Here is a 27,872-nt window from a genome sequence, read left to right on the forward strand (position 1 = left end):
TGGAGGTGTTGGAACACAGACTGAAGCACATTTTTTATTATTATTAATTTTTTGGGGGGGGTTGAAGGGCAAATGGGCCTGGGTGGCCTACCTGGGGCCACACAGCTGGGTGATTGTTGGGTGTCTGAGGCTGGATTTAGACCCAGGTGCTCCTGGCTCAAGGGCCAGTGCTCTGTCTACCACCCAGCTGCCCCTACTATTATTATTACTATTTTATTTTATTTTGGGTCTTTTTTTTTTGGGTTTTGCAGAGCAATAGGGTTGGGGTGGCATGCATGGGTTCACACAGCTGGGTGATTGTTGGGTGTATGGGGTTGGATTTGGGCTTGGGTGCTCCTGGCTCCAGGGCTGGTGCTCCATCCACTGTGCCAGCTGGCCAAACCTACAATTATTATTATTATCATTTTTTAATTTTAATTTTTTTCTCTCCCCTTTACTTTATCGATCATGCGGGTCTATATTTTTTGGGGGGAGGGGGTATTATTACTCTTAAACAAGAATATTTTAGTAATGTATAAAAATTATTTGTACAAAAATAAGAATAAATAAATAAATGGAGAATTGAAAAAAAATTGGAAAAAAAATTAAAAGAAAATCCAGAGCACAGCTACGATAGCACAGAGAAGTCAGTAAGTTTCCTGAACTCTCCCCAGTTTCCCTTGGAAACAATGCTAAATCAAACATCTAAAAGAAATCTGGAGCAACAGATTCCACAAAAAGATGAACAATTTCCCCCCATGATAACTTATGACTTTAGGGAAAATCTGTCTCATTTGGGTTAAAGGGGATGGGGAAACATTCCAGCACAAGCTTTATCCAGGAAAGCCAGTGGGAGTTTCTTAGTCATAGCATAGCTCAGCATTCAAGGTCCCATGACCTGGGTTCAGCAGGCCAGCTGTAAGGCCTCAAACCCCAGCACAGAAGGCAAACTACCAGCCCCAGATCCCAGGGTAAAATAAGCATGACTAGGTCAGGCCCCCTTAATACAGTGGGCAAGCTGCCAGTCCCAGAGACCAAGAGCATAAATTCATCTATTGAACCATGGCCTTAGTGTAAGAAGCTTGGGACAGTGCCTTCTGTATCCCAGAAACAGAACTCAACTTTAAAAAATGAGCAAAAACAAAAGAACACTGATAATAGAAGGTTACAATGACAGGGAAGATCAAAACACAAATTCAGAAGAGGACAACAATGTCAAAAAGGCCTGCATGTGAATACTCAAATCCAAAACCCCATAGAAGAGCTTAAAAAAATTTAAAACTAAAGAAGAGAGAAAGAAGAAAAATAGAAAAAAGAAATGAGAGCCATGCAGGAAACTAATGGAAAATTGACCAAAGATAATGAAATAAATGGTGAACTGGAAAAAAGAATACAACTGTTCAAAAATAAAATCAATCAACTGAAAAGTGGATACAATTCATCTAAAAATCAAATCAAGCAACTGGAAAGGTAATGTAACTGGGCAAAAAGTAAAATTAACCAACTGAAAAAGGAAACAAAAAAGCTAACTGAAGAAAATAAATTCCTAAAAATTAAAATTAGACAAATAGAAAGAAATGAATCTATGAGACAACAAGATTCCATCAAACAAAATTAAAAGGCTGAAAAAAATGAAGAAAATGTAAAGTACTTTTTAGAAAAAACAAATGACATTGAAAATAGATACTGAAGAGATAATTTATGAATTAGTGATCTACCAGAAAGATTAGACCCAATAAAAGAGCATGGAAAATATCTTTCAGGAAATTATCAGAGAAAACTGTCCCAATATACTAGATCAAGATGACAAAGTAGTCCCTGAAGGAATAACCAGAATACTCCCAAAATTCCAAGTATTATCATAGCCAAATTTCAGAATTCTCAAATAAAGGAAAAAATACTGGAAGCAGAGAAAAGGAAGCAATTGAAATACAGAGGAAGCACAATCAGGATAACACAGGAATTATGAATTTCAACATTAAAGGAGCAGATGGCCTGAAATATGATATTTCAGAAAGCAAAGGACCTTGGATTATAACCAAAAATTTACTGCCTTGAAAATTCAGCATATTCTGTTAGGGGAAAAGATGGATGTTCAATGAAATTTATGACTTTCAAAATATCCTAATAAAAAGACTAAAACTGAAAAGAAAATTCAATCTTCAAATATAAGACTCAAAAATGCATAAAATAGTAAACAGAAAGGGGGCAAGAAGCAAATGTTAGTCAAGAACATTAATTGTATACAACCCTATACAGGAAGACAACACATGTTAACAACTTTTGAGAATTATATTTCTCTTAGGATAGTTAAAAAGTTGAATATAGTAGAAGACATTGTATTTAGAGGAAATGGGTATGATTGGTTCTTGTCCTTTATTCAAAGAAGACCAAAATGACATCACTATATTTGAGACAATGTATCTGACTATGGCTAAACACAAATAATCCAAGTGAACACCTGGAGTGTTTACTCTAACCTTATGTATTCCTTTGATCTACTTTAATTCTACCTTGCTCATAATGCTCAGCACTTGCTGTGATGAGAGCATCCTATGCTGGGCAATCCTATTACAGTGTCTCCCATGTCTCACAATTGATTCTAAAGCTCTTAAGAGAGACCTTTAGGGTGTCCCAGTACTTTGAAGCACTATATGAATCAGAAGGGACTTTACTAGATACTTAAAGATTTATAGTACATTAGGGGCAGAGGGTGTGAGTTAACTTAGATCATGATACAATTTACTTAGGTTGGACAAAAAAAATTAAGAAGTGATATTATCTTATTCATGAAACAATCTTGCTTTTCATGATGCTTTGGTTCATGATGATTATATATCCATGGAAGGTACTTGAAAAGGGGGCAAGTTAAAAAGTGATTATAATTTGATATGATTCATGATTCTTGGAAGTGTATTTCTAATGAGCCAAAAGAGGGAAGGGTATTTAGTGACTATAAGGCAATGCTGCTTATCAATTGATCAATCAATCAACCATTGACAATAGTGCTTCTATTAGGTCTGATTAAAGTAGTATCATTTGACAAAGGGGATGTAAGTACATGACAGGTTAAAACAATAAAAACATAAAAAGGACTACACTAGGTTAGGCATTAATGCATTAATAATATCAGGTGAAGAGGCATAAAGAGCTATTATAGTAGAGAGAAAGAAGGGATAAAATTGAGTAAATCCTATTCAATAGATTTGACCTAGAGAGGGAATAACATCATTCTCAAATGAGTTTAAAAATCTATCCTATCCTACAGGGAAATAGAGGGGGGAAGGGAAAGAAAAGGGAAGAAGGGACTGATAAAAAGGAAGAAAAAGGTAAAGGTCAAAGTAAACTTAAGGTTAAAATTTAAAAGAAAAGTTAAAGGGAGCAAAAACATTAGTGAGGAGGAATAGGCAGAATGAAAAAAGTACAAATGGAGATGGATAGCATGGAGGGAAATACAGAATTAGTAATCTTAACTGTAAGTGTAAATAGAATGAGTTTTCTCATAAAACAGAAGTGGATAGTAGAATGGATTAAAAACCAGATTCCTATGATATGATATTTACCAGAAAGACATTTGAAACAGAAAGATACCCACAAAAGGCTAAAGAAAACTATATTATGCTTCAGCAGAAGTAAAAAAAAAGATAAGGGGTAGTGATCCTCATCTCAGGCAAATAAAAAGCAAAAATAGATCTCATTAAAAGAGGGAAAAAGGGGAACTGCATTTTCTTTAAAAGAACCAAAGGCAATAAAGTTATATCATTATTAAAAAATGTTTGTATCTACTGGTATAGCAACCAAATTCTTAGAGGAGAAGCTCAGTGAATTACAAGGAGACATGGAAAACAAAACAATAATAGTGGGGGGGAACTCAACCTCCTTTTCTCCAAACTACATAAATCTAACTACAAAATAAAAAGAAGGAATTTTAAAAAGATGAATAAAATATTAGCAAATCTAAATATGATAGGACTATGGAGAAAACTTAATGGGGATGGAAAAGAATAAATCTTTTTCTCTATAGGACATGGCACTTATACCAAAATTGATCATGTCCTAGGGCACTAAAAACCTTACAATCAAATGCAAAAGGGTAGAAATATTAAGTGCATACTTTTCAGATCATGATACAATAAATAGTACATGTAATGAAGAACCATGGAAAGGTAAACCAAAAAATAATTGGAAACTCATACCTTAATTTTAAAGAATGAGTAGATCAAACAACAAATCAAAGAAAACGATAACATACAAGAAAATGATAAGACTGAGACATCATACCAAAATTTATGGGATGTGGCCACAGTTATTTTTAGGGGAAATTTTATATCTCTAAATGCTTACATGAATAAAATGGAGAAAGAGGAGATCAAGGAATTGGGTATGCAACTAATGAAGCTAGGAAAAAAGAACAAATTAAAGATGGCCAATTAAATAAAAAATTAGAAATTCTGAAAATCCAAGGAGAGTTTAATAAAATTGTAAAACAAAAACCCCATTAGTCTGATAAATACAACTGAGTAAGTTTTATGGAAAAAAAATAGATGAATATTTGGTTAATTTGCTTTTAAAAAATGTTAGAAGAATACCAAGTTACCAGTATCAAAAATGAAAAGGGTGAACCCATCATCAATGAGGAGGACATTAAAGAGATAATTTGGAGAAACATTTGAAGCAGAGAGTCAGTCTAGAGCAGAATACATTATGCATCAGCAGAAGTTAAAAAGCAGAGGTAGCCATCCTGATCTCAAAAAAATCCAAAATCAAAAAAAAGATGTAATTAAAAAGAGACAAGAGGAAAAAAACTAAATATTACTAAAAGATACCATAGATAATGAAGTAATAACAATACTAAGCATTTACTAAGTGGTATAGCATCCAAATTCTTAGAAAAGTTAAATGGATTACAGGAAGAAATATATTATAAAACTATACTAGTAGGAGACTTTAACCTCCCCCTTTCAGAAATAGATAACTCTAACCACAAAATAAACAAGAAAGAGGTAAATAGAATTTCAAAAAATTTAAATGAGAGATGTCTGTAAAAAACTGAAGGATATTTGAAAGAAGTATGCCTTTTCCTCACCTAAACAAAAATATACCATGTATTAAAGCAATAAAAATCTCAAAATTGAATATTAAAAGTCAGGAATATTTAATGCATCCTTTTCAGATCATGATGCAATAAAAATTATATGTAAAAAAGGTTCATGGAAAGATAGATTCAAAATTAGTTGGAAATTACAATCCTACATGATGAGTGGTTCAAACAACACATCATAGAAACAATTAACAATTGCATCAAAAAGAGAAGGGCAATAATGAGACAATATCCCCAAATTTATGGTATGTCAAAGCAGTACTTAGGGAAATTTTGCATCTCTAAATGCTAACATGAATAAAATAAAGAGCGGAACAATTAATGTGGTAAGCAATTTAAAAAGCTAGGAAAAGAACAAGTATAAAATCCCTGATTGAACAACAAATTAGAAATTCTGAGCCTCAAATGATAGATTACTAGAATTCAAAGGAAGAAAGCTGTCAAGCTAACAAGTAAAACTAAGAGCTGATTTTATGAAAAAAATAAAACAGATAAATCTTTGGTTAATTTGATTTTTTAAAAGAAGAAATAAACCAATTTGTCAAACTGGAAAAGGTGACTTCACCAACAGTAAGAGGAAATTTTAAAAATTAAGAGCCATTTTGTCCAACTGTATGCCAATAAATTTAACAATCTAAGTGGAATGGTGAATATATATACAAAAATATAAATTGCCCAGATCAATAGAAGAAAAAATAAAATACTTATATAACCTCACTTTAGAAAAAGAATGTGAACAAGTCATCAATGATCTCCCTAAGGAAAAAAATCTTTAGGGTCAGATGGATTTACTAATGAATTCTACCAAACATTTACAGAACAATTTATTCCAGTATTATATAAGTTGCTTAGTAAAATAGGTGGAGACCTACAAAATTCCCTTTATGACACAAACAGGATGCTGATATCTAAATAAGGAAAAGTTGAAACAATGAAAAATATAGTCCAATTTCCCTAATGATTATCAATCCAAAAAAATTAAATAAAAATATTAGCAAAGAGATTTAGCAATTCATCACTAGTATAATACTCTATGACCAGGTAGGATTTATAACAGGAATGCATGGCTGGTTCAATATTAGGAAAATTATAAGCATAACTGTCCATAACAATAACAAAACCAATAAAAAACCTTATGGTTTCTGTTATAATTATCTTACTGAGATAATTCTCAATAGACACAGAACAAAATATCGCATTCATTCCTATTAGAAATATTACAGAGCAAAAGAATAAATAGAGCTTTCCTTAAAATGATAAGCAGGATATATCCCCATCAAAATGTAATGGGGATAAACTAGAATACTTCCCAAAAAGATCAGGGGTAAAATAAAGATGCACATTGTCACCACTATTATTCAAAATTGTACTAGAAATTTTGCCTTTAACAATAACAGAAGGAAAAAAACTGATATTTAGAGAATCCCAAAAAATCAACTAAAAAACTAGTTGAAATAAAGAACAATTTTGCCAAAGTTGCAGGATAAAAAAGAAACCCACATAAATCATCAGTGTTTCAATTTATTATGAACAAAACTCAGCAGCAAAAATAAAGATAAATTCCAAAATAAAATAGTTGGAAGTCTGTCTCCTTGCCAAGAAAAACCCTGAAACTATGTGAACCCAATTGCAAAATACTTTTCACACAAATCAAAACATCTAAAAAATTGGAAAAATATCCATTGCTTATAAGTAGGTCAAATTAGTATAATAAAAATGATAATTCTATCTAAATTAATTTATTCAGTGTCATACCAATTGAACAAACAAAAAATTATTTTATGGAACTAGGAAAAATATAATCTGGAAGAATAAGAGGTCAAGAATATCAAGAAATTTGATGAAAAAATGCAAAAGAAGGTGGTCAGATCTAAAATTATATCATAAAACTGCAGCCATTAATAATCTACTATTTCATAAGCCCAAAGACTCAGAAGCTGTTACCAGTTGACAAAAATTTTCTGGGAAAACTGGAAAATAGAATGGTAGAAACTAGGTAAAGACCAATATCCTACATCAAGATAAAGTCAAAATAAGTACATGATTTAAACATGAAGAATGATTTCATCAGCAAATAGGGGAACAAGGAATATTTTTATCTGTCACATCTATAGAAAAGGGAAGAATTTATAACCAAATAAGGGATAGAGAACATAATGAAATACTAAAATTTTGATAATATTAAATTTAAAACTTTTTTTAACAAACAAAACCAATAGTAACCAAGATTAGAAGAAAAGTAGAAAGCTGGAAAATAATTATTAGTCAGTTTCTGGTTCTCAAATATGCAGATTACTTAAGTCAAATTTATGAGAATACAAGTTTTTCCCCAACTGATACATGGTCAAAGGATTTGAACAGGAAATTTTCAGATGAATAAACTCATATAAAAATGTTCTAAAATACTATTGCTTAGAGAAATGCAAATTAAAATAACTCTGAGGAGGAACACCTCATACTTATCAGACTAGATAATCTGACAGAGAAGGAAACAAATAAACACTGGAGAAAATGTGGGAAAGTTGGGACACTGATGCCTTGTTAGTAGAGTTGTAAATTTGATCCACCCATTCTGTAGGGCAATTTGGATTATGCTCAAAGGACAAACTGAGACTGCCCTTTGATACAGCAATACAACTACCAGGTCTATAAATCAAAGAGGTCATTAAAAAGGAAAATTCTTATAGCAACTCTTTTTGGGGATGGAAAAGAATTAGAAATTGAGGAAATAACCATCAGTTGGGGAGTAACTGAACAAGCTGTAGTATACAAATGAAATGTAATACTATTGTTCTATAAGAAATGATGAGCAGGCAGATTTTAGACAAATCTAGAAAGATTTACATGAACTGATGCAAAGTCAAATGAGCAGAACTAGAAGAACATTGTACACAGTAACTGTAAGAGATTGTTGAGGGTCAAAGAAAGGTCATTGCATGCCTGGGAATGGCTAACCACCCTCTTGCCCAGGTTCACCCTTGGCCTAATCTTCTGAGTAGGCTCTCTGGATTTTATCTGTTCCTCCTGTTTGGCACTACCTGGAGCATTGTGTTTAACCCTAAACTGGTGATAGCATTATGGTGTAAGAAGTACTAGCCTGAGGAAGTAAACTTTACCATCTGCAGTCTACTAGCTGGGAAGCATTTGTTTGATTTCTTAATTGGAGAACTCCACATGAATTGGCGGTAAACCAGGGACTAAGAGGATATTCAAGCTCTGGCACATTTGTCTGAGACAAGTATTAATTAGGAGGAAACAGATAAGTTAGCCAGCAAGGTACCACAAGTAACAGTAACACTTCATTGCTCTTCTCAGAAATACAATGATCCAAGATGATTCCAAAAGACTCATGACAGAAATCGCTATATACATCCAGAGGAAGAATTATGGATCTGAATGTAGATCAAAGCATACTATTTTCACTTTTTTGTTTTGGGGTGTGTGTGTGTGTGTGTGTGTGTGTGTGTGTGTGTGTGTGTGTGTGTTTGTGTGTGTGTTACTTTTCCATTTTCTTCAGTTTCTTCTTCCACAACATGACTGATGTGGAAATATGTTTCCATGATTGCACATGAAAAACATATCAAATTGCTATCTTGGGGAGAGGGGAAGGGAAGAAAGAGAGGAAGAAAAATTGTAATTCAAAATCTTATAAAAATAAATGTTGAAAAGTATCTTTGCATGCAATTGGAAACAAAATAAATATTGTTTACAAAAAAAAATAATAATAATATCCAGGGTTTACTCTGCTCAATCAAGTTCTGAAGAATACAGTAAATAGGGGAAACCCAGAGGATTTCATGGGAAGTATAGAATATGCTAATGACATTTACTTCTCTGTAATCTAAAAGAGAAGTACAGAGAGTTATTAGCTATTTCAAGTTTTAGAGAACCCACATTCCTCACACGAATGTCCTAACTGTTCCTATTTACTGAGTCATTTCCAGTTTTGCTTCTTTCAAAAATCTAATACAGGCTCTCCAGTCATCTGTCTCCCTGTGCTTTTATGACCCTACAAAGCCATTTCTGTCCACAAAGATAAGAATATGTAGGGTCTTGGTATATACGAAAAGGTGTCCAAATTAAGTGACTACTGAACTTCTGGAGCTCCACGTTTCTCAGAACAGTCAGTTACTGTACTGCTTTTGAAAAATCAGGTGCTAGGACTTCTGGCCAAAATGGCGGAGAGAAGACAGGCACAATTCTAAAGTCTCCTGATCTTTCCCCATCTATCACATGAAACAAACATCTTAAAAGAAATCTTACCCACAAAACCCAGAAAGAAAAGCCAGGAGAAAGAACATCTACCTCAGGATTTGTCTCCTGCAGCAGCTTTGGCCGAATTCAGGCGGGTGAGACTGGGCTCAGAGGGAGGATCAGACCTGGATCAGCCAGATTAACAGCTGAATTGAAACCAGGAGTCTGAGGGCCGGAGAGCTGAACCTGCTGGATCAGAGGTGGGGCTGGATGACAGGGGCTTGGGTCCGTAGGGCAGCAGAGGCGCTGGTGTTGGTGCTGTCCCCTTGGAGCTTGGGGATGGGGCTGCGGGGGTAGTTCTGGTGCAGGATAGCTGTGGACACCATCCCTGGGCTCCTCTTGTCTGAGGAACTCTGAGTCCCATTACAGCTCAGACCTCTTCCCAGAGCAAACAAATGCAAACTACTTCTGCCTCAGGCCCATGTGTGTAAGCAGAAGAACCAGCCCAGCTGAGGAATGACCTCAGGCCAGGGTAAAGCCCACCATTGATTGAAGGCAAAAGAATTCAATAGCTCCAACTCCTCCCTTCAAGCAAGGGAGAAGGCCTCAGCCAAGGTCACAGACATTGCAGAGAAAGCAACCAACACCTCCTACTGGCCATCCCGAGAAACTGCACTCAGTGAGTAAACCCTTTAGTGATCCCAAGCCCCTGTGAACTAGCCCCCCCACAACTCAAGGTCTTAGCAAAATGAAGAAGGGTCAGCGGAAAGGTGGATCCATAGAAAAATTCCTGGAAGGGAAAGACGCTAACTCAGAGAGACCTGGAACCTCTGAGGAGAATATGATCTGGTCTCCAGCACAGAAAGACTTCCTTGAAGAAATAAGGAAGGAGCTTAAAAATTTGGGAGAGACAATTAATACCTTGCAAGAAGAAAAAAAACCTTAGAAAGTATAATTGGAGAAATACAAAAGGAGAATAAATCTCTCCGATCATCAATTGGACAATTACAACATGAGAATAAATCTCTCACAGCATCAATTGGACCAATACAAAATGAGAATAAATCTCTCAGATCCTCAATTGGACAAATACAAAATGAGAATATGGGCAAATGCAAAAAGAAATTAATTCTCTCAAAACCTCAATTGGTCAAATGGAAAGCTCTTTCAAAAGTAGAATTGACCAATTGGAAAAGGAATTGCAAAAGGTTAATGAAGAAAACTCCTCCCCCAAAAAAGAATGGAGTCTATAGAAACTAATGACTCCATAAGACAGCAAGAGTCAGTTAAACAAAATGAAAAAGTAGAAAAAAATAGAAGCAAATGTAAAATACCTCATCAACAAAACCACTGGCCTCGAGAATAGATCAAGGAGGGGCAACATGAAAATTATAGGACTTTCTGAAAACATTGAAGAGAAAAAAAGCCTGGACTTAATATTACAGGATCCAGTGATGGAAAAGTTCCCTGATATCATGGAATCGGAGGGCACAGTAGTTATTGAAAAAGTACATCGATCCCCACCAGAAAAAGATCCTAAAATGAAAACACCAAGGAATGTTGTGGCCAAACTCCAGAACGATCAGATAAAAGAGAAAATCCTGCAAGCAGCCAGAAAGAAACAATTTAAATATCAAGGAGCCACAGTAAGGATCATGCAGGACCTGGCTGCATTGACATTAAGGGATCGAAGGGCCTGGAATGAGATATTTAGAAGAGCAAGGGAGCTTGGAATGCAGCCAAGAATCTACATTCCTGCAAAGTTGAGCCTTCTCTTCCAGGGAAAAATATGGACATTTAACAAACTGGAAGAATTCCAAAAATTTCTGATGAAAAGACCAAAGCTAAACAGAAAATTTGGACATCAAACAGGAGGTTCAAGAGACACATGAAAAGGTAAAAAGAAAGGGGGGGGGGATGGTAAAAGGAAAAAAAATGCAGTCCAGTAAGCTGAAACTGGCTATATCCCAGCATGGGCGGGGGGGGGGGGGGAGATTCTCATAAATCTTGAGAATTGTAACTCTAACAGAGAGAATACACCTAGCCAGAAATGATGGACATTCATGACCTATCCATGAGACTGCTATCTAATGGGATGTAACTGGCTTTAACCCTACCTGGGAGAAAGACTCAAATAACTCTCTGGAATTTTGACTCTATTCGATAGAATATACTGAACTAGAAGGGACAGACATTCAGAATTTTCTATGACTTAGAATGATCTTAAAAAACACTACTTCCTTAAAAAGAGGGACAGGAATGTGACTGGAGGAGGGAAGGGATTGAATAGGGTAAATCTCATTACACTAAGAGGTACAAAAAATCCTATGGTAATAGAGGGGAAGAAGGGAGCAGAGGAGAAACACCTGAATCTTCTTCTCAACAGACTTGGCTTAAAGTCAACCTACACAAACTCAGTTAACTTATAAAAAATCTAACCTTTCAGGTATTAAAAGGGGAAAAGGGGAGGGGGGATGGAGAAAGGAAGTGGGGGAAAAGGGGATATAACAAAAGGAAGGGAAGGGAAAAAGGGAAAGGGGAAAGAAAGGGGAGGGTGTGATATAGGAGGACAAACACACGGATGGGGGTGGTATTCAGAAACAAAATACTGGGGATTATGGATAAGGGGGGGAAGGGGGAAAAATACAAACAGAGGGAAGATAGCACAGAGGTCAATAAAGAATTAGTAATCATAACCTTGAATGTGAATGGGCTGAACTCTCCCTTAAAATGTAAGCAAATAGCAGAGTGGATTAAAAACCAGAATCCTACAGTATGCTGCTTACAAGAAACACATTTGAAGCAGAGAAATACATATAGAGTAAAGGTAATAAGGTTGGAGCAAAATATATTTTGCTTCAGCTGAAGTAAAAAAAGCAGGGGTAGCAATCCTTATCTCAGAGAAAGCAGCAGCAAAAATAGATACCCTTAAAAGAGATAAGGAAACTTTATCCTCCTCAAAGGTACCACAGACAATAAAGTCATTTCAATATTGAATATATATGCACCCAGTGGGACAGCACCCAAATTCTTAGAGGAGAAGCTGAAAGAACTACAGGAAGACATAGACAGCAAAATTTTACTAGTGGGAGACCTCAACCTCCTGCTATCAGATCTAGATAAATCGAATCATAAAATAAACAAGAAAGAAGTTAAGGAGGTAAATAGATTGTTAGAAAGATTAGATACAGTAGACTTATGGAGGAAACTGAATGGGGATAGAAAGGAATATACCTTTTTCTCTGCAGCACATGGAACCTATACAAAAATTGACCATGTACTAGGACATAAAAATCTAATGATCAACTGCAGAAAGGCAGAAATAGTGAATACATCTTTCTCAGATCACAATGCAATAAAAGTCATATGCAATACTGGGCCAAGGAGATATAGACCCAGAAAAAATTGGAAACTGAATCACCTCATTTAAAAAAATGAGTGGACCAAAAAAACAAATTATAGAAAGAATTAACCATTTTATCCTAGATAATGATAATAATAAAACAACATACCAAAACCTATGGGATTCATTCAAAGTGATTCTCGGGGGATATATTATAGCTCTAAATGCTTACATGAATAAATTGGAGAAAGAGGAAATCAATGAACTAAACATGCAACTAACAAAATTAGAGAAAGAACAAATCAAATATTCCCACTTAAATACCAAATTAGAAATTCTAAAAATTAAAGGAGAAATTAATAAAATTGAAAGCAAAAAATTATTGAATTAATAAATAAGGCCAAAAGTTGGTATTATGAAAAAACCAATAAAATTGATAAACCTCTGGTCAATTTGATAAAAAAAAAGAAATAAGAAAACCAAATTGCTAGTATCATAAATGAAAAAGGTGAACTCACCACCAATGAGGAGGAAATTAAAGTAATAATTTGCAATTATTTTGCCCAACTCTATGCCAATAAATTTGATAATCTAAGTGAAATGGATGAATATTTACAAAAATATAAGTTGCCCAGGTTAAATGAAGAAGAGATTAAATACCTAAGCAACCCTATCTCAGAAAAAGAAATTCAACAAGCCATTATTGAACTCCATAAAAAAAAATCTCTGGGGCCTGGTGGATTCACAAGGGAATTCTACAAAACATTTAAGGAACAATTGGTTCCAATCCTATATAAAGTCTTTGGAAAAATAGGGAAAGATGGAACTCTGCCTAACTCTTTCTATGAAACCAATATGGTATTGCTACCTAAACCAGGAAGAGTTAAAACAGAGAAAGAAAATTATAGACCTATTTCCCTGATGAATATAGATGCAAAAATCCTAAAGAAAATCTTAGCAAAACGATTAAAACAAGTCATCACTAGGATAATACATTATGATCAAGTAGGATTTATTCCAGGAATGCAAGGTTAGTTTAATATTAGGAAAACTGTTAGTATACTCAATTATATCAACAACAAACCTATCAGAAACCATATGATCATATAAATAGATGCTGAAAAAGCTTTTGACACAATACAGCATCCATTACTATTAAAAACACTAGAGAGTGTAGGAATAAATGGACTGTTCCTTAAAATAATTAGCAGTATCTATTTGAAACCATCAACAAGCATTATATTCAATGGGGAGAGGCTAGAGGCATTCCCAATAAGATCAGGGGTGAAACAAGGGTGCCCATTATCACCACTACTATTCAACATTGTATTAGAAATGTTATCATCAGCAATTAGAGAAGAAAAAGAAATTGAAGGAATTAGAATTAGGAAGGAAGAGACAAAACTCTCACTCTTTGCAGATGACATGATAGTCTACCTAGAGTATCCCAAGAAATCATCCAAAAAATTACTGGAAACAATTAGCAATTTTAGCAAAGTTGCAGGTTATAAAATAAACCCTCATAAATCCTCAACTTTTCTATATATGTCTGAAGAAACAGCAGGAAGAGCTAGAAAGAGAAATCCCACTCAAAGTAACCTCAGACAATATAAAATATTTGGGAGTCTATTTGCCAAGACAGACTCAGAAGCTTTTTGAAAACAAGTATAAAACACTTCTCACGCAAATTAAATCAGATTTAAATAACTGGGCAAATATCAAATGCTCATAGATAGGTAGAGCTAACATAATAAATATGACAATTCTACCAAAACTAAACTATCTGTTTAGTGCCCTACCAATCAAAATTCCAAAAAATTACTTTAATGAGTTAGAAAAAATTGTAAGTAAATTCATATGGAGAAATAAAAAGTAAAGAATTGCCAGGAGCTTAATGAAAAAAAGTGCAAAAGAAGGTGGCTTAGCCTTACCTGATCTAAAATTATATTATAAAACATCAGTCATCAAAATTGTTTGGTATTGGCTAAGAAATAAGAGTGGTGGACCAGTGGAATAGACTAGGTGTAAAAGCAGGAGATGATTATAGTAATCTGCTGTTCGATAAACCCAAAGAGTCTGGCCATTGGGATAAAAATTTCCACTTTGATAAAAATTGCTGGGATAATTGGAAGTTAGCATGGAAGAAACTTAGATTAGACAAACACCTCACACCCTTTACCAAGATAAGATTCAAATGGTTACAGGACATAGACATAAAAAACAATACTATAAGCAAATTAGAAGATCAAGGATAGTTTACCTGTCAGATCTATGGGAAGTGGAGCAGTTTATGACTAAGGAAGAGTTGCAGAACATCACCAAAAACCAATTAGATTATTTCGATTACATTACATTAAATTAAAAAGGTTTTGCACAGATAAAACCAATGTAACCAAGATCAAAAGAAATGTAGTAAATTGGGAAACAATCTTTACAACTAATGATTCTTAGAAAGGACTCATTTCTAAAATATACAGAGAACTGAGTCATAATATTAAAACAAAAAGCCATTCCCCAATTGACAAATGGTCAAAGGATATGCAAAGGGAATTTATAGATGAGGAGATCAAAGCAATCCATAGCCATATGAAAAAATGCTCTAAATCATTAATTATTAGAGAAATGCAAATTAAAGCTTCTCTGAGCTACCACCTCACACCTGTCAGATTGGCCAGTATGACCAGGAAGGATAACAATCATTATTGGAAGGGTTGTGGGAAATCTGGGACACTATTACACTGTTGGTGGAGCTGTGAAGTCATCCAACCCTTCTGGAGAGCTATTTGGAACTATGCCCAAAGGGCAACAAAAATGTGCATACCCTTTGACCCAGCAATACCACTACTGGGTCTATACCCTGAAGAGATGATGAAAAAGGGTAAAAACATTACTTGTACAAAAATATTTATAGCAGCCCTGTTTGTGGTGGCAAAGAATTGGAAATCAAGTCAATGTCCTTCAATTGGGGAATGGCTTAGCAAACTGTGGTATATATACATCATGGAACACTATTGTTCTATTAGATGCCAGGAGGGATGGGATTTCAGGGAAGACTGGAGAGATTTGCATGAACTGATACTGAATGAGATGAGCAGAACCAGAAAAACACTCTACAGCCTAACAGCAACATGGGAGTGATGTTCAACCTTGAAGGACTTGCTCATTCCATCAGGGCAACAATTGGGAATAATTTTGGGCTGTCTGCAAAGGAGAGTGCCATCTATATCCAGATAAGTAGCTGTGGAGTTTGAACAAAGTGCAAGGACTATTCCCTTTTATTTAGAAAAAAACAGATATTTTATTGTCGGATCTTGTTACCTCTTAGACTTCTCTTCTCTTCTTTAAGGATATGATTTCTCTCTCATCACACTCAATTTGGATCAAGGTACAACATGGAAACAAAGTCAAGACTGCCAGAGTGCTTTCCGTGGGGGGTGGAGGGGGAGGGAAGCAAGATTGGGGGGCAAATTGTAAAACTCAAATAATATCTTTAATAAAAATAAATTAAAAAAAGAAAAAAGGTGCTTACCTGGTACTGGATTCTAATTGCTACTAAACAGTATATAATAGCATGCAATAATTCCTTGTCTAATGTTGTCTAAAGGTAGTATAAAATGCTGTAAGATAACAGGACAGATTGGGGAAAATAAAGTTTCTGTTGCTAAACTAAAATATTATAATCAAAATGGTGATTGCTCAGGCCCCTATAGTGTTAGTGCCCTTCCTTAAGAGAGTTCAATTATGCCAGACACCAAGGCTTCTAATCCAAACCCTATTGTCCTACCTCTTCTGTTAGCCCCCACCTGTATGGATCTGGCACCTGAGGAATGTTGCTTTGCCTGATTTCTGCACAGCTAGTCACTAAGAAAGAGAAGTATATGCAATTAAATTACAGTAACAGGGGATATCCTAGACAATAGGGATCTTGGAAAGTCCTCCCAGTGAACTAAGCTTGTGATTGATTGGCTTGTGAGAGAGCTTTGAGGAATGAGTCAGAAATCTTCATCTTTGGCAAGTCCTGGGAGGGGGCATAAGAATGGCTAAATACTCTGGGACCTGAAGATCATGAGACTTGACAAAGATTCTCCCCTTTAGGATAATGGCTAGTGGGGAAATATTACGAATGTCTCCCACTATATACAATTATTGGTGGGGGATGGCAGTACTCGTCAGAGATATCACATGCTTAACAATTATATTGGAGCTGTTACTAGAATAATAGGGGTTAAAGAATGGCTCCATAACCAATACAGAAATTGAAATTAAGGTAATATGATCCCTATTCTTGCCTACTTGGACTCCTTGTACCAGTAAGAACATGTGTATATAACCAAATGGCCTTAAATTTGTCCTCAAATGGTAAAAAAAATAAATGGGACTCTCCCATCTTAAAGCAAGAGATTTGACCCATTAATTATTAGCACATCATTATATACTTTACTAGACAATTGTTTAACCTTCAAGTAGCCATGTAAGTGGCAAATCAATACCAACCTACGAAAGGAAAGGGTTCTCTGATCCAGTTGTTTCAAAGACTTACATGATAAGAAGGAATTGTTTTGGGACATAGTTTCAGTTTACTCTCTCTAGTCCTTCCTCATTCCTTCCCCAGTGCAGTGTTGCCTTGGTCTCAAGGTCCTTATCTCATCAAAGTACTGTAGAGAAAAGGCTCAGGTCCCCTTCATTTGGTAGACTTTCTTTCCTCTGGGATTGTTTGAACAGTCACTCCAATTGGTTTGAGGAACCAAAGGGTGTTATTATTGTTTAATGCAGTATTTTCTTATAGCCTAGAGGATGTAAAACTGTTGCTAGAGTAAAATGTTATTTTACTTGTTATTTACTTGTGTAAATACATTGTATCATTATTGAATATCCTTGCTGTTACAACTAAGCAAATCTCCTTTTGCTAACCAATGATTTATGAATACTTCCCTTGCTGAGTTGGCAATAATTCTAAATCCCTCAACCGGGAAGGGAGAGAGTCCTTATTAAGCCCCAAGGAAAGGTGGGAACAGAATTTCCACTGAAATCTCTAAGGAGGCTAAGATTTTGTATCATGTCTGATATGACTTTCAGAGAAAAGGAGATTTTGGCAGATAAGTCAAAAAATGCCAAGTGAGTGACAGTACCGTTGAAAACCTCAGTATCAATTTAGATCTCATAGCAGGCTTCATGAGAAGAGATTTATAACCTAATTCACTTTAGGTAACCATGATCTATAATGAAAAATTATTGATTATGCCAAAAATGTCATCTTTGCTGTAACATCAGAGTGTTACTCTGACTCCTTAGCTCAATGTCCCTACTTTACATTAGGAGAACCATTGTTCTCATTCACCTTATGACTAAGTTTGTTATTCTTCTAATTAGAAGAATTAGAAGCATTCATACCAGTCCTTCAGGATAAGAGACAAAAGTCTAGGATCTGTCCTCATTTTTTTTCTTTCTTCTTGTTCTTTATGGTGACTTTTTTGACTGGAGGCATAGGTAAGAGAATATTGAATTCTGTTTTTTTTTCCTTTTCCTCTTAATAGTGACAAAGCCAAGATGGTCTTTGCCTTGAAAGAATGTAAATGGTTGAAGGTATTCTAGAAGACCTTGGCAGCATATTATCATGGGGATGATATATAATATGATCAATATCCACTACATTTTTGAGGAATTTGTTTTTCCTAATTGATTCCTGCCTCCCTTAATCCAGCATCCTGATCACCTAAGTTTTCTCTCCATTGGTTTGTATATGTTTATCTCATTTTGACCAGTGACCTGGTTTTGAGTTTCTTATGTAGAAGTTCTATAAGAAGGACTCTAGTGAGTTAGGAAGGACATAAACCATCCATAGAAAGGCAACAGTGCCATGGTTAGCTTCCTGCTCTAACTCCTTGCACTGCTCCATTTTTCTTTCTGTATCACTGGCATCTGGCACATGGTAGGTACTTAAAAAATACTTGCTTGATTTATCATGAGCTTCATAGAATCACAGAATATGCAAGTTGGAAGGTACCTAAGAGGTCACCTAGTTCAATCTCTTGATTTTACAGAAGAGGAAACTAAGCTAAGAAAAGAATATATTCATATAACTACCAAGAATTCCACCCCAGGTCTTCTGATTCCAAGATACTTGGAACCATCTACCCCTATGTTTAATTTTATTTCTCTACTAAGAAGAAGTTTGCTTTTTTTTCTATTTATAGAAAGCATTTTTTTCTATTTATGGTTCCCATTAACATGATTTTAACCTGTTAGTTGGATGGATGCAATCTCTCACTATTTGTGAAATTTCAGGGTTCATAGTGAGTGGATCAGTTAAAAATAGGGAAAATATTGTTAGGAACATCACTATTTGTTTTCATTCTTTATCCCTGAATTGACTTGGGATTACTAAAAGACTGTTGATTAAGTCTCCCTTTTACATCTTCCAAAGGACCATGCTTAATTCTCTTCAAGCTTACCAACATATTCTGCCCTATGTTGTAATTACAATCTTGAATTAATTAGCTATACTTGCTTGAGTTCTCTGATGATTGAGATATTATTCATCAGCATAATACTGAACAATTTTGCTTGAAGAAATTATTCAGTAAATCATTGAAGAATTAATGAATGATGAATATGGGAACATCTATCTTTTTCAAATCATAACTGAGAGATAATAGATTTAAAGGATGGAAGAGACTGTTTTGCAGATGACAAAACTGAGGTTTTCTCTTGCCTCGAGTCAAACAAATAGTAAATGGTAGCTGGGTAATATAATGGGCCTGAAGTCAAGAGAATTCATCTTCCTGAGTTCAAATTTGACCTTAGACACTTAGTAGCTATGTGACCCTGGACAAGTCATTTAATCCTGTTTGCCTCAGTTTCCCTCATCTGTAAAATAAGTTTAAGAAGGAAATGACAAACCACTCTAACATCTTTACCAAGAAAGCCCCAATGGATTTTTAAAACAAATGAAGAGTTGGCTTTGACTGAAAACAATCAAACAAGAACAAGAGCTGGGATTAGAACCCAAGTTTTTTGATTTCAGCCAACTTTCTTTCCAATACATTATCTAAAATAAAGAACATATTTCAAAATGCCAAAATGAATAATGAAAATAATGACTTAATAATTGACTCATAGTTAACTCTTCCAAATCTTAAAAAAACCTGTCAAATATGAAAAGAGAAATGCAGCAAAAATTTGATCTTCCTACCTTTAAGAAAGGGCTGTGTTTGCATCTGGAGTCTTATCTTAATTAAATCCACAGGACCTCCAAGTCCAACTGAAACCACTCCTGACAGCATGCTAGCCACAAGTAGATCTGATAGGGTGCTTGTATTGTTGGATTCTCCAGAGCGGTACTGGGTGAGGAACTTCTGGGTATTGCTGAAGACACCAAACACGACAGAGCTATAGACGGCAATGCTTGTCAACGGAAAAGACATTCCTTTAAAGAACCCAGTCACCTAACAGTGAAATAAATCAAAAGTTAATAGGAATTTAGGTTTAAACTAGAGTCCAGAGAAGAAGTGAAAAAAAGCATCTCCTTCCCTTTTCTTCAGGAGTCAGGCTCAACAGGTTTGAAATGCTTTTGTTTTTGAACAGGTCCCCAAATCACCCTGGCTCATTACCCTGACTCTCAGATGTGAAATAATGTGCATATACTGTCAGACAGGTGGATGTGCTATTTAGTGCAGAGAAACTGCTTTTATTCTTTTCTTTTTTTTAATCTTTGTTACAAGGAATAATTTGCTAGAAAATTGAGAGAGGAGGAAAATATTTAAAAAAGAAATGAGATATAAAAACAAAATATAGCAATAAAAAATACTTAAAACAAATGAATTCAAGTCTTGCCTCATAGTTCTTTTCTTTCTGGAGGCTCAAAACACAACTGCCTGTGGTCGGTATATCTTCCACCTTACAAGGTAGCTGTTGTTGTTTGACCATTTCAAAGAAGACAATGACATCATGGGGTGATATCTTGACTTGTGTGTAAATTAGATTTAAGTGAGGCAGGATTGCAAAAAAGGCAATCAGGCTCATTCTTTCTTCCAGTTATCAAAGTCCAGTGACAAGACAAAACTCAAGATAACTCACAATGGTCTGAGATGTAATGGATGACCTCACTGTCTCGGATATCTAATTAAGCTCTAAGTGCTCCACAGCACCTGCTTCAGTTGCCTTCATGTCTGTTAGAATAAGTTGTTCTCATCTGCCTATTCTACCAGAGGAAGTCTTCACATGCCTGGAGTAGACATCCATCTAGTCTATCAGTTTAGCCTATTTATGCCTCCACCTAGTTTAGCTTGTCTATGAAAACAATTTTACAGGGTTGTGGTCTCTGCTCAGGCTACAGTTTCTTAGAGCCACAGGTGAAAGTTGGGTGACAAGTAGATACCAAAGGCAGATGATTAGTCCCCAAAACGGGCTACTATAGGCAGTTAGTAGCTAGTCCATGGTGAGGGACTGGAGGCAGCACACAAGGCTCACAAGATCCCATTGTTAAATTTTTAGTATATACTTTGGAAATCAGCAAATGCTAGAAGTGATTTGTTGTTTTGTGATTGTATAGACTTTAGAAAGTGATGGAGAAAATGTCAAGAATGTAGATTAAATTTAAAAGTATTTCATGAATATATTTTTTTTCAGATATTTAGCCATGCCCCTAATAGCAATCTATTAGTATTCAAAGAAAACAGTGCCCTTCCTTTTTGGAGCCAAATAGGTAGAAACTGACCCTTCTGCTTTACCATTCCCAGTCTACTATGAATTCAAGGACTGAAGCTATGTGAACATAGTCTTACTAATAGTTACTTGCCCATTGGAAGGTACGGTACATTAAACACCAAAACATAAAAACACACCAACTATATCCATTCTGTTGCCCTCTATAATTTCTGATGGAAGCTAGAGAGGTTAGAGTTTTTATTTACTCTACCGAAGTGTCTTTGATATAGATGCAAAAATAAACATGGTCCAGATGCCCTAGGCGTCAAAGAACAAAAGAAAAAAATAAACTCACTATTTGGCTACATTTCATTTTTATCTATGTAATTTGTTTCCTTGAGAATTTATTTGTGTAGACTCAGCTTTACTGTGTAGGTGACTATGTTCTCAAGAGAAGAGAGGTAACATAGAATGGTGGATTGATAGCTGTCCTTGGAATCAGGATAGCCTGTATTTAGATTCTGCCTCTGACTTATCTGAGCTTTGTGACAGTTTCTAAGTCTCAGATTACCCTAGGTAATTCTCTAAGATAGTAAACTATAGATAAATTGCCAAACTGAATCATTGGAAGGATTCCCCATATTGTGATATCTCTAGTTAGATGAAATTATAAGACCAGGACAATAAAAATAGAAAGCAAGAAATCCTAAGGATGACTTAGGGGTGAGAATGGAGAACTAATCTATCAACAAGTATTCAATATCAGTTGATGTGAAAATAATATAAGTATTTTGAAACAAAAATTTTCATCCTATTAACTCCAATTTCTTCTCACTGTACATAATTTTTTGAAATATACCTTATCAATTGATGCATCCTGATCTTAAATTGTGGTTCTAGTATTAAACATCTGTCATGATTAGAACAGAAAGTATTCTAGGCCTTGGGTTTAGACATAGACAAAATTAAATAGGCCCTTGTCATCCACTATGAGAAATGACATTGGTTGTGGGAGGATCAATGAACATGAATGGAATTTTAATGATGTCTAAAAGATGAGTTGCTCAATTATTGCTAAAAACTATTTTTTAGAGTTATCAATTTCATCTGGCTTGTGGGATCATCAAAGGTACACTTTAGTCAATTATTAGTTCCACAGATTCCTATGACTCAGTGAAGTATGTATGTATGTATATGTGTCTAAACATATATGCATGTATGTGTACATATTTGAGTATGTGATTATACTTCTTGTTTTATAAAGATAGTAAAAATATTAGGAGGCCTTTAGGTAGCAACCAGTCACCACAGTTTGTACCCATATGGACTAATATTCCTATTATTTGCTACATTCAGGACAGATACACACACACACACACACACACACACACACACACACATACATATATACACAGATACATAAAACCTAAAAAGAGCTAACATTCTTCAGAGTTTTCCCTAATGATGAAATGTAACTTTTAAGTTAAATTCTTCCCTTTGTTATTGATCTCCACAGTGACAGAAAGCTGAAAACAATTTTTAGTGGGATGCTATTTGCCTTGGGCGAATCTTATAGAAATGACTAAAATAGAGTAAAAAAATACCAGTATTTTTGAGGACTCCTCAAATACAGAAGAATGTTATGCTTTGTGACTGGAGTAAAAGTATAAGACACATAGTCATTGCACAGTTTTAGAGAGAAATTGGTCTTCATAAAGAGTATTAGTTTTTTTTGATCTTGTACTAATGCATACCACAACCCCTTTCACCTCATTAGAATGTCTTAATTCATTACTGTGGCTGAAACAGGCTGTCACCTTATAATTAGTTTTCTAGTGCTAAATCTTTCCAAATAATAGATATGACATACATGTCTCACTGACCCTATAATTAGGTCTATAAAAAGAACTAAAAAGATTTAATAAAATAATATATATTTCAAACTATGGCATGAGACAAGGTTTTTGAAAGGTATAGGGTATCATCTTGGGATTGAGGCGACCTAAATGCATTTTAAATAATTATATATTTTCTCCAAATTACTCAGGAAAAAGTTTGCCATAAGTACCTTAAAGCTATAAAAATGATCTTTTGCTTTTTTAATGTTAATTTCTATTCTTAATATATTTCTTTTTCCCTACCCTAGGAAGCAAGCCATCCATTGTTCACAACAAATTAGAAGAGAAAAAATGCAATTCAGCAAAATCAGTCAGCATTTCAATTCATATTCCATATCTATGTTCCTCTAACCACTACAAAGAAGAGAGGAATGTGAAGAAACTTATTATAATTTGAAGTCTCTATTTTCCTGATAGTACTAAATACCAGCATATAGCATCTTCCACCACACACAGATTTCAAAAATTTTCAATTCAGCAAGCATCTAAGTATCATGTTTCTGTGGAGACAGAGTTAAAATGAAAAATAATCTCTTCCTTCAAGGAGATTAGAGTATTCATATTTAAAGTCTCATAGCTGTGTAGGAGGGGGACTTGCACATTTTCTTGTGATATATTTATTATTTAACCTCTTCTCTCCAGTTAATAACCTTGGATTCTAGCAACCCAAGTAATCTCATAATGATAATCAATGAGCCTTGCTCCAGAAGTCAGGAGTGTAACAAATACTTGTCCTGAGAATGCCCCTGTTCAGAATGAAGAGAAGATATTAAAATACAAGCCAATGACTCAATTACAAAAACAGCAACAGGATGGAATAACCAGGAAAGACAACTTAATAAGCCTTAAAAAAATGAACATGGATGTCACTAAGGCAAAGAATATTCCATGCAGCAAAATGTCCCTAGATACATTGCCCCTTTGCTGCTTCTCAGTGAAAAGAAAAACACTTCTCAGGGAAAGATTAAACCACATCCACTTTCAGAACTCTCACTGAGGCACATACATTATGTATGCACACATATTCACACACACACACATATATATATATATATATATATATATATGTATGTATACACACACACACACACAAACACACAGAATACTTACACTTTCTTTTTTATACACAGTGAGAACACAATTCAGTGTATTTCCATATCCTGTTCCAGCTTGCAAGCGAGTCTGTTGAGAGATTTAAGAATTGTGAGGACTTAGAATTATAAGAGCATGGCATGTTAGAACTATGAGTGACTGCAGACATAATTAAGTCCAATTCCTTCATTAACTAAATGAAAAAAGTAAAGTCCAAGAAGAGAAAATAAATTAGGTAAGGCCATCTATATAGTGGCAAAACAGGAACTATAACTCAAATTGTGTAAGAAATATAAAATTGTAGTCTTTGCCCTCAGGGAGTTTACATTCCTTGGGGAAAATTAAACACACAAAAAGGCCTGCATTGTAATAGTGAGAACAGGAATCCAAGACCAAAAGGGAGCCTGCAGTTGTGTAACTCTGAACCAGGTGAGCTACCCAGCAAGCTGATAGTGAATGAATCGCCTGGAATTTTAATTGGGATATGTTATTCAGACCCAAATTCATGTCAAGAATGTGTACAATTTGGGGTGGCTTGGTGGTGCAGTTGGATAGAGAGCATCAACCCTGGAGTCAGGAATACCTGAGTTCAAATCTGACCTCAGACACTTAATAATTACCTATCTGTGTGGCCATGGGCAAGCAACTTAACCCCACTGCCTTGCAAAAAAAAAAAAGAATGCATAAAAATCACAGTAGGAGGGCAAAAATAATATTTAGCAATGGATCAGACCATTTTGGAAGCAATGACAACTTACAGATCCTCAATCTAAACCATCTCTGAAATTTTTTTTATATATTTAATATTTATTTATTCTCATTTTGTACAAATAATATTGTTTATACAATAAAATATTCTTGTTTAAGAGTAAACAAAATACCCCCCTCCCCCCCAAAAATATAGACTTTCTTGAGCAATAAAGGGGAGAGAAAAAAATTAAAATTAAAAAAATAATAGTAATAATTGTAAGTATGGCCAGGTGGCACAATGTATGGAGTACCAGCCCTGGAGCCATGAGCACCTGAGTCCATATCCAGCCCCGTACACCCAACAATCACCCAGCCGTGTGACATGCAAGCCACCCCAACCCCACTGCCCTGCAAAAACCAAAAAAAAGAACCCAAAATAAAATAAAATAGTAATAATAGTAGGGGCAGCTGGGTGGTGGACAGAGCATTGGCCCTTGAGCCAGGAGCACCCCAGTCCAAATCTGGCCTCAGACACCCAAAGATCACCCTGCTATGTGGCCCCAGGGAGGCCACCCAGACCCATTTGCCCTACACCCCCCCAAAATAATAATAATTACAAAAAATGTGCTTCAGTCTGTGTTCCAACACCACCAACTCTGTCACAGGTGGATCACATTCTTTATGATAAGTCCATCACAAAAGTTAGTTCCATATTTTTCCACTGTTGCCATTGCTGATCACAACTCCCTCCTTTTATATTTCTCCATTGCCAGGTACTATATTTTCTCTCTCTCCTTTCACTCTGACTCTGCTGTGGGGTAAGTGAGTGGCACAGCAGACAGATCCCTGGCCCTGGGGCCAAGAGGCCCTGAGCCCCCATACCACCCCTTAGGCCCAGAATCCAATTGGCCCTATGGCTCCCGACAGGCCTTCCAATCCCAGCCCCTTGCAAGAAGTAAAAAAAAGAAAATGTGTTATCTCTGACCACTCTCCCCACATGGCCCATCCTCTCCTCCATCACTCACATCATCCCCCTTCCCCCTGTCCCCCCCTTCTTACTCCAGATGCCTATACCCCATTGAGTATATATGCTGTTTCCTCTCCTAGCCACCTCTGATGAGAGTGAAGATTCCCTCATTCCCCCTTGCCTTCCCCCCTTCCACATCATTGCAATAGCTCATTGTAATAAAGAAAAATCTTATTATATGAAATATCTTGGCCTATTCCCCCTCTCCTTTTTTTTCTCCCATTACATTTCCTTTTTTTCTATTGACTCCATTTTTACACCATATTTTATCTTCAAATTCATCTTTCTCCTGTGCTTCAACTATAAAAGCTCCTTCTACCTGCTCTATTAACTGAGAAGGTTCATATGAGTATTATCAGTGTCATTTTTCTATGCAGGAATACATGCAATTCATCATCATTAAGTCCCTCATATTTTCCCCTTCCCCTCCAATCTTGATGCTTCAGCTGAGTCCTATATTTGAAGATCAAACCTTCTGTTCAGCTCTGGCCATTCTAACAGGAACATTTGAAATTTCCCTGGTTCATTGAAAGTCCATCTTTTTCCCTGGAAGAGGACATTCAGTTTGGCTGGGCAGATTCTTGGTTGCATTCTAAGTTCTTTTGCCTTCCGGTATATTATATTCCAAGCCCTATGAGCTTTTAATATAGTTGCTGCTAAGTCCTGTGTGATCCTGACTGCAGCTCCATGATATTTGAACTGTGTCCTTCTGGCTGCTTGTAATATTTTCTCTTTGACTTGGGAGTTCTGGAATTTTGCTATAATATTCCTAGGGGTTGGTTTTTTGGGATCTCTTTCTCGGGGGGATCAGTGGATTCTCTCCATTTCTATTTTGCCCCCTGCTTCTAGGATATCAGAGCAATTTTCCTGTAGTAAATTCTTTGAAAATGATGTCAAGGCTCTTTTCCTGATCATGACTTTCAGGTATTCCAATAATTTTTAAATTATCTTTCCTAAATCTGTTTTCCATATCAGTTGTTTTTTCAATGAGATTTTTCACATTTTCTTCTACTTTTTCATTTTTTTGGTTTTGAAGTATTGATTCCTCATTTCTCATAAATTCATCAATCTCCCTGAGTTCTATTCATTATTTGAAGGATTTATTTTCCTCAGAGAATTTTCTTATCTCTTTTTCCATCTGGCCAATTTTGCTTTTGAAAGCATTCTTCTCCTCAATAACTTTTTGAACTGTTTTATCCATTTGACCTAAGCTGGTTTTTAGCATGCTATTTTCTTCAGCATTTTTTTGTATTTTTTTGACTAAGCTACTGACTTAATTTTCATGTTTTTCCTGCATCTCTCTCATTTCTTTTCCCAGTTTTTCTTCTAACTCTCTCATTTGATTTTCCAAGTCTTTTTTGAGCTCTGTCATAGCCTGAGCCCAATTTCTGTTTTTCTTGGAGTCTTTAGATGCAGGAGCTTGTGCTTCCACATCTTCAGACTGAGTATATTGATCCTTTTTGGGATCATATATAATGTATTTCTCAATGGTGTTCCTCTTTTTTCTCTGCTTGCTCATTTTCCCAGTCTAAGCCTGTTTTGGGGGTGCTTCCTGAGCTTTTGGGACACTCCCACAAGGGTCTTAGTGTGTGAGGCTCTGTCCTCCCTCCTGGTCTATGAATGACCATATGCAACCTCCTCTGCTATGGGGCTGAGATGGAGGGTGCCCCTGCTGTTCTATGGAGGGCCCTAGACTACCATCAGGCTTGGAATGTGTTCAGAGCCCCAGAGTCCTGTTCCAGGGGCAGAGGATAGAGCTCAGCAGTGTCTCTTCACTCCCTTCCCTCAGCTCAATGGGCTCATGCCCTGGGGGCTTACCAGCTCCACCTGCTTCTGTTTCCTGGATCTGGAATGCAGTGGCCACACTGCTTGCTGTGTGCCCTGAGGGCTAGATTTCACATG

At 35.7% G+C, this 27,872-nt stretch overlaps 1 protein-coding gene across 2 annotated transcripts in view; it reads right to left on the minus strand.

Moving 5' to 3' along the window:
- SLC25A48 (solute carrier family 25 member 48) overlaps positions 1-27,872 on the minus strand; it is a 90,685-nt gene that overhangs the window by 52,937 nt on the left and 9,876 nt on the right. For both annotated transcript variants that reach the window (XM_074213508.1, XM_074213507.1), the window contains exons 3-4: positions 24,272-24,343; positions 19,810-20,062 (exon numbers count right to left, since the gene is read on the minus strand). In XM_074213508.1, coding sequence (XP_074069609.1) covers positions 19,810-20,062; positions 24,272-24,343 — 325 coding nt within the window. The remainder of the gene's footprint in view (positions 1-19,809; positions 20,063-24,271; positions 24,344-27,872) is intronic.

This window comes from Macrotis lagotis, chromosome 1 (assembly GCF_037893015.1).
Source record: "Macrotis lagotis isolate mMagLag1 chromosome 1, bilby.v1.9.chrom.fasta, whole genome shotgun sequence".
Lineage (NCBI taxonomy): Eukaryota > Metazoa > Chordata > Mammalia > Peramelemorphia > Peramelidae > Macrotis > Macrotis lagotis.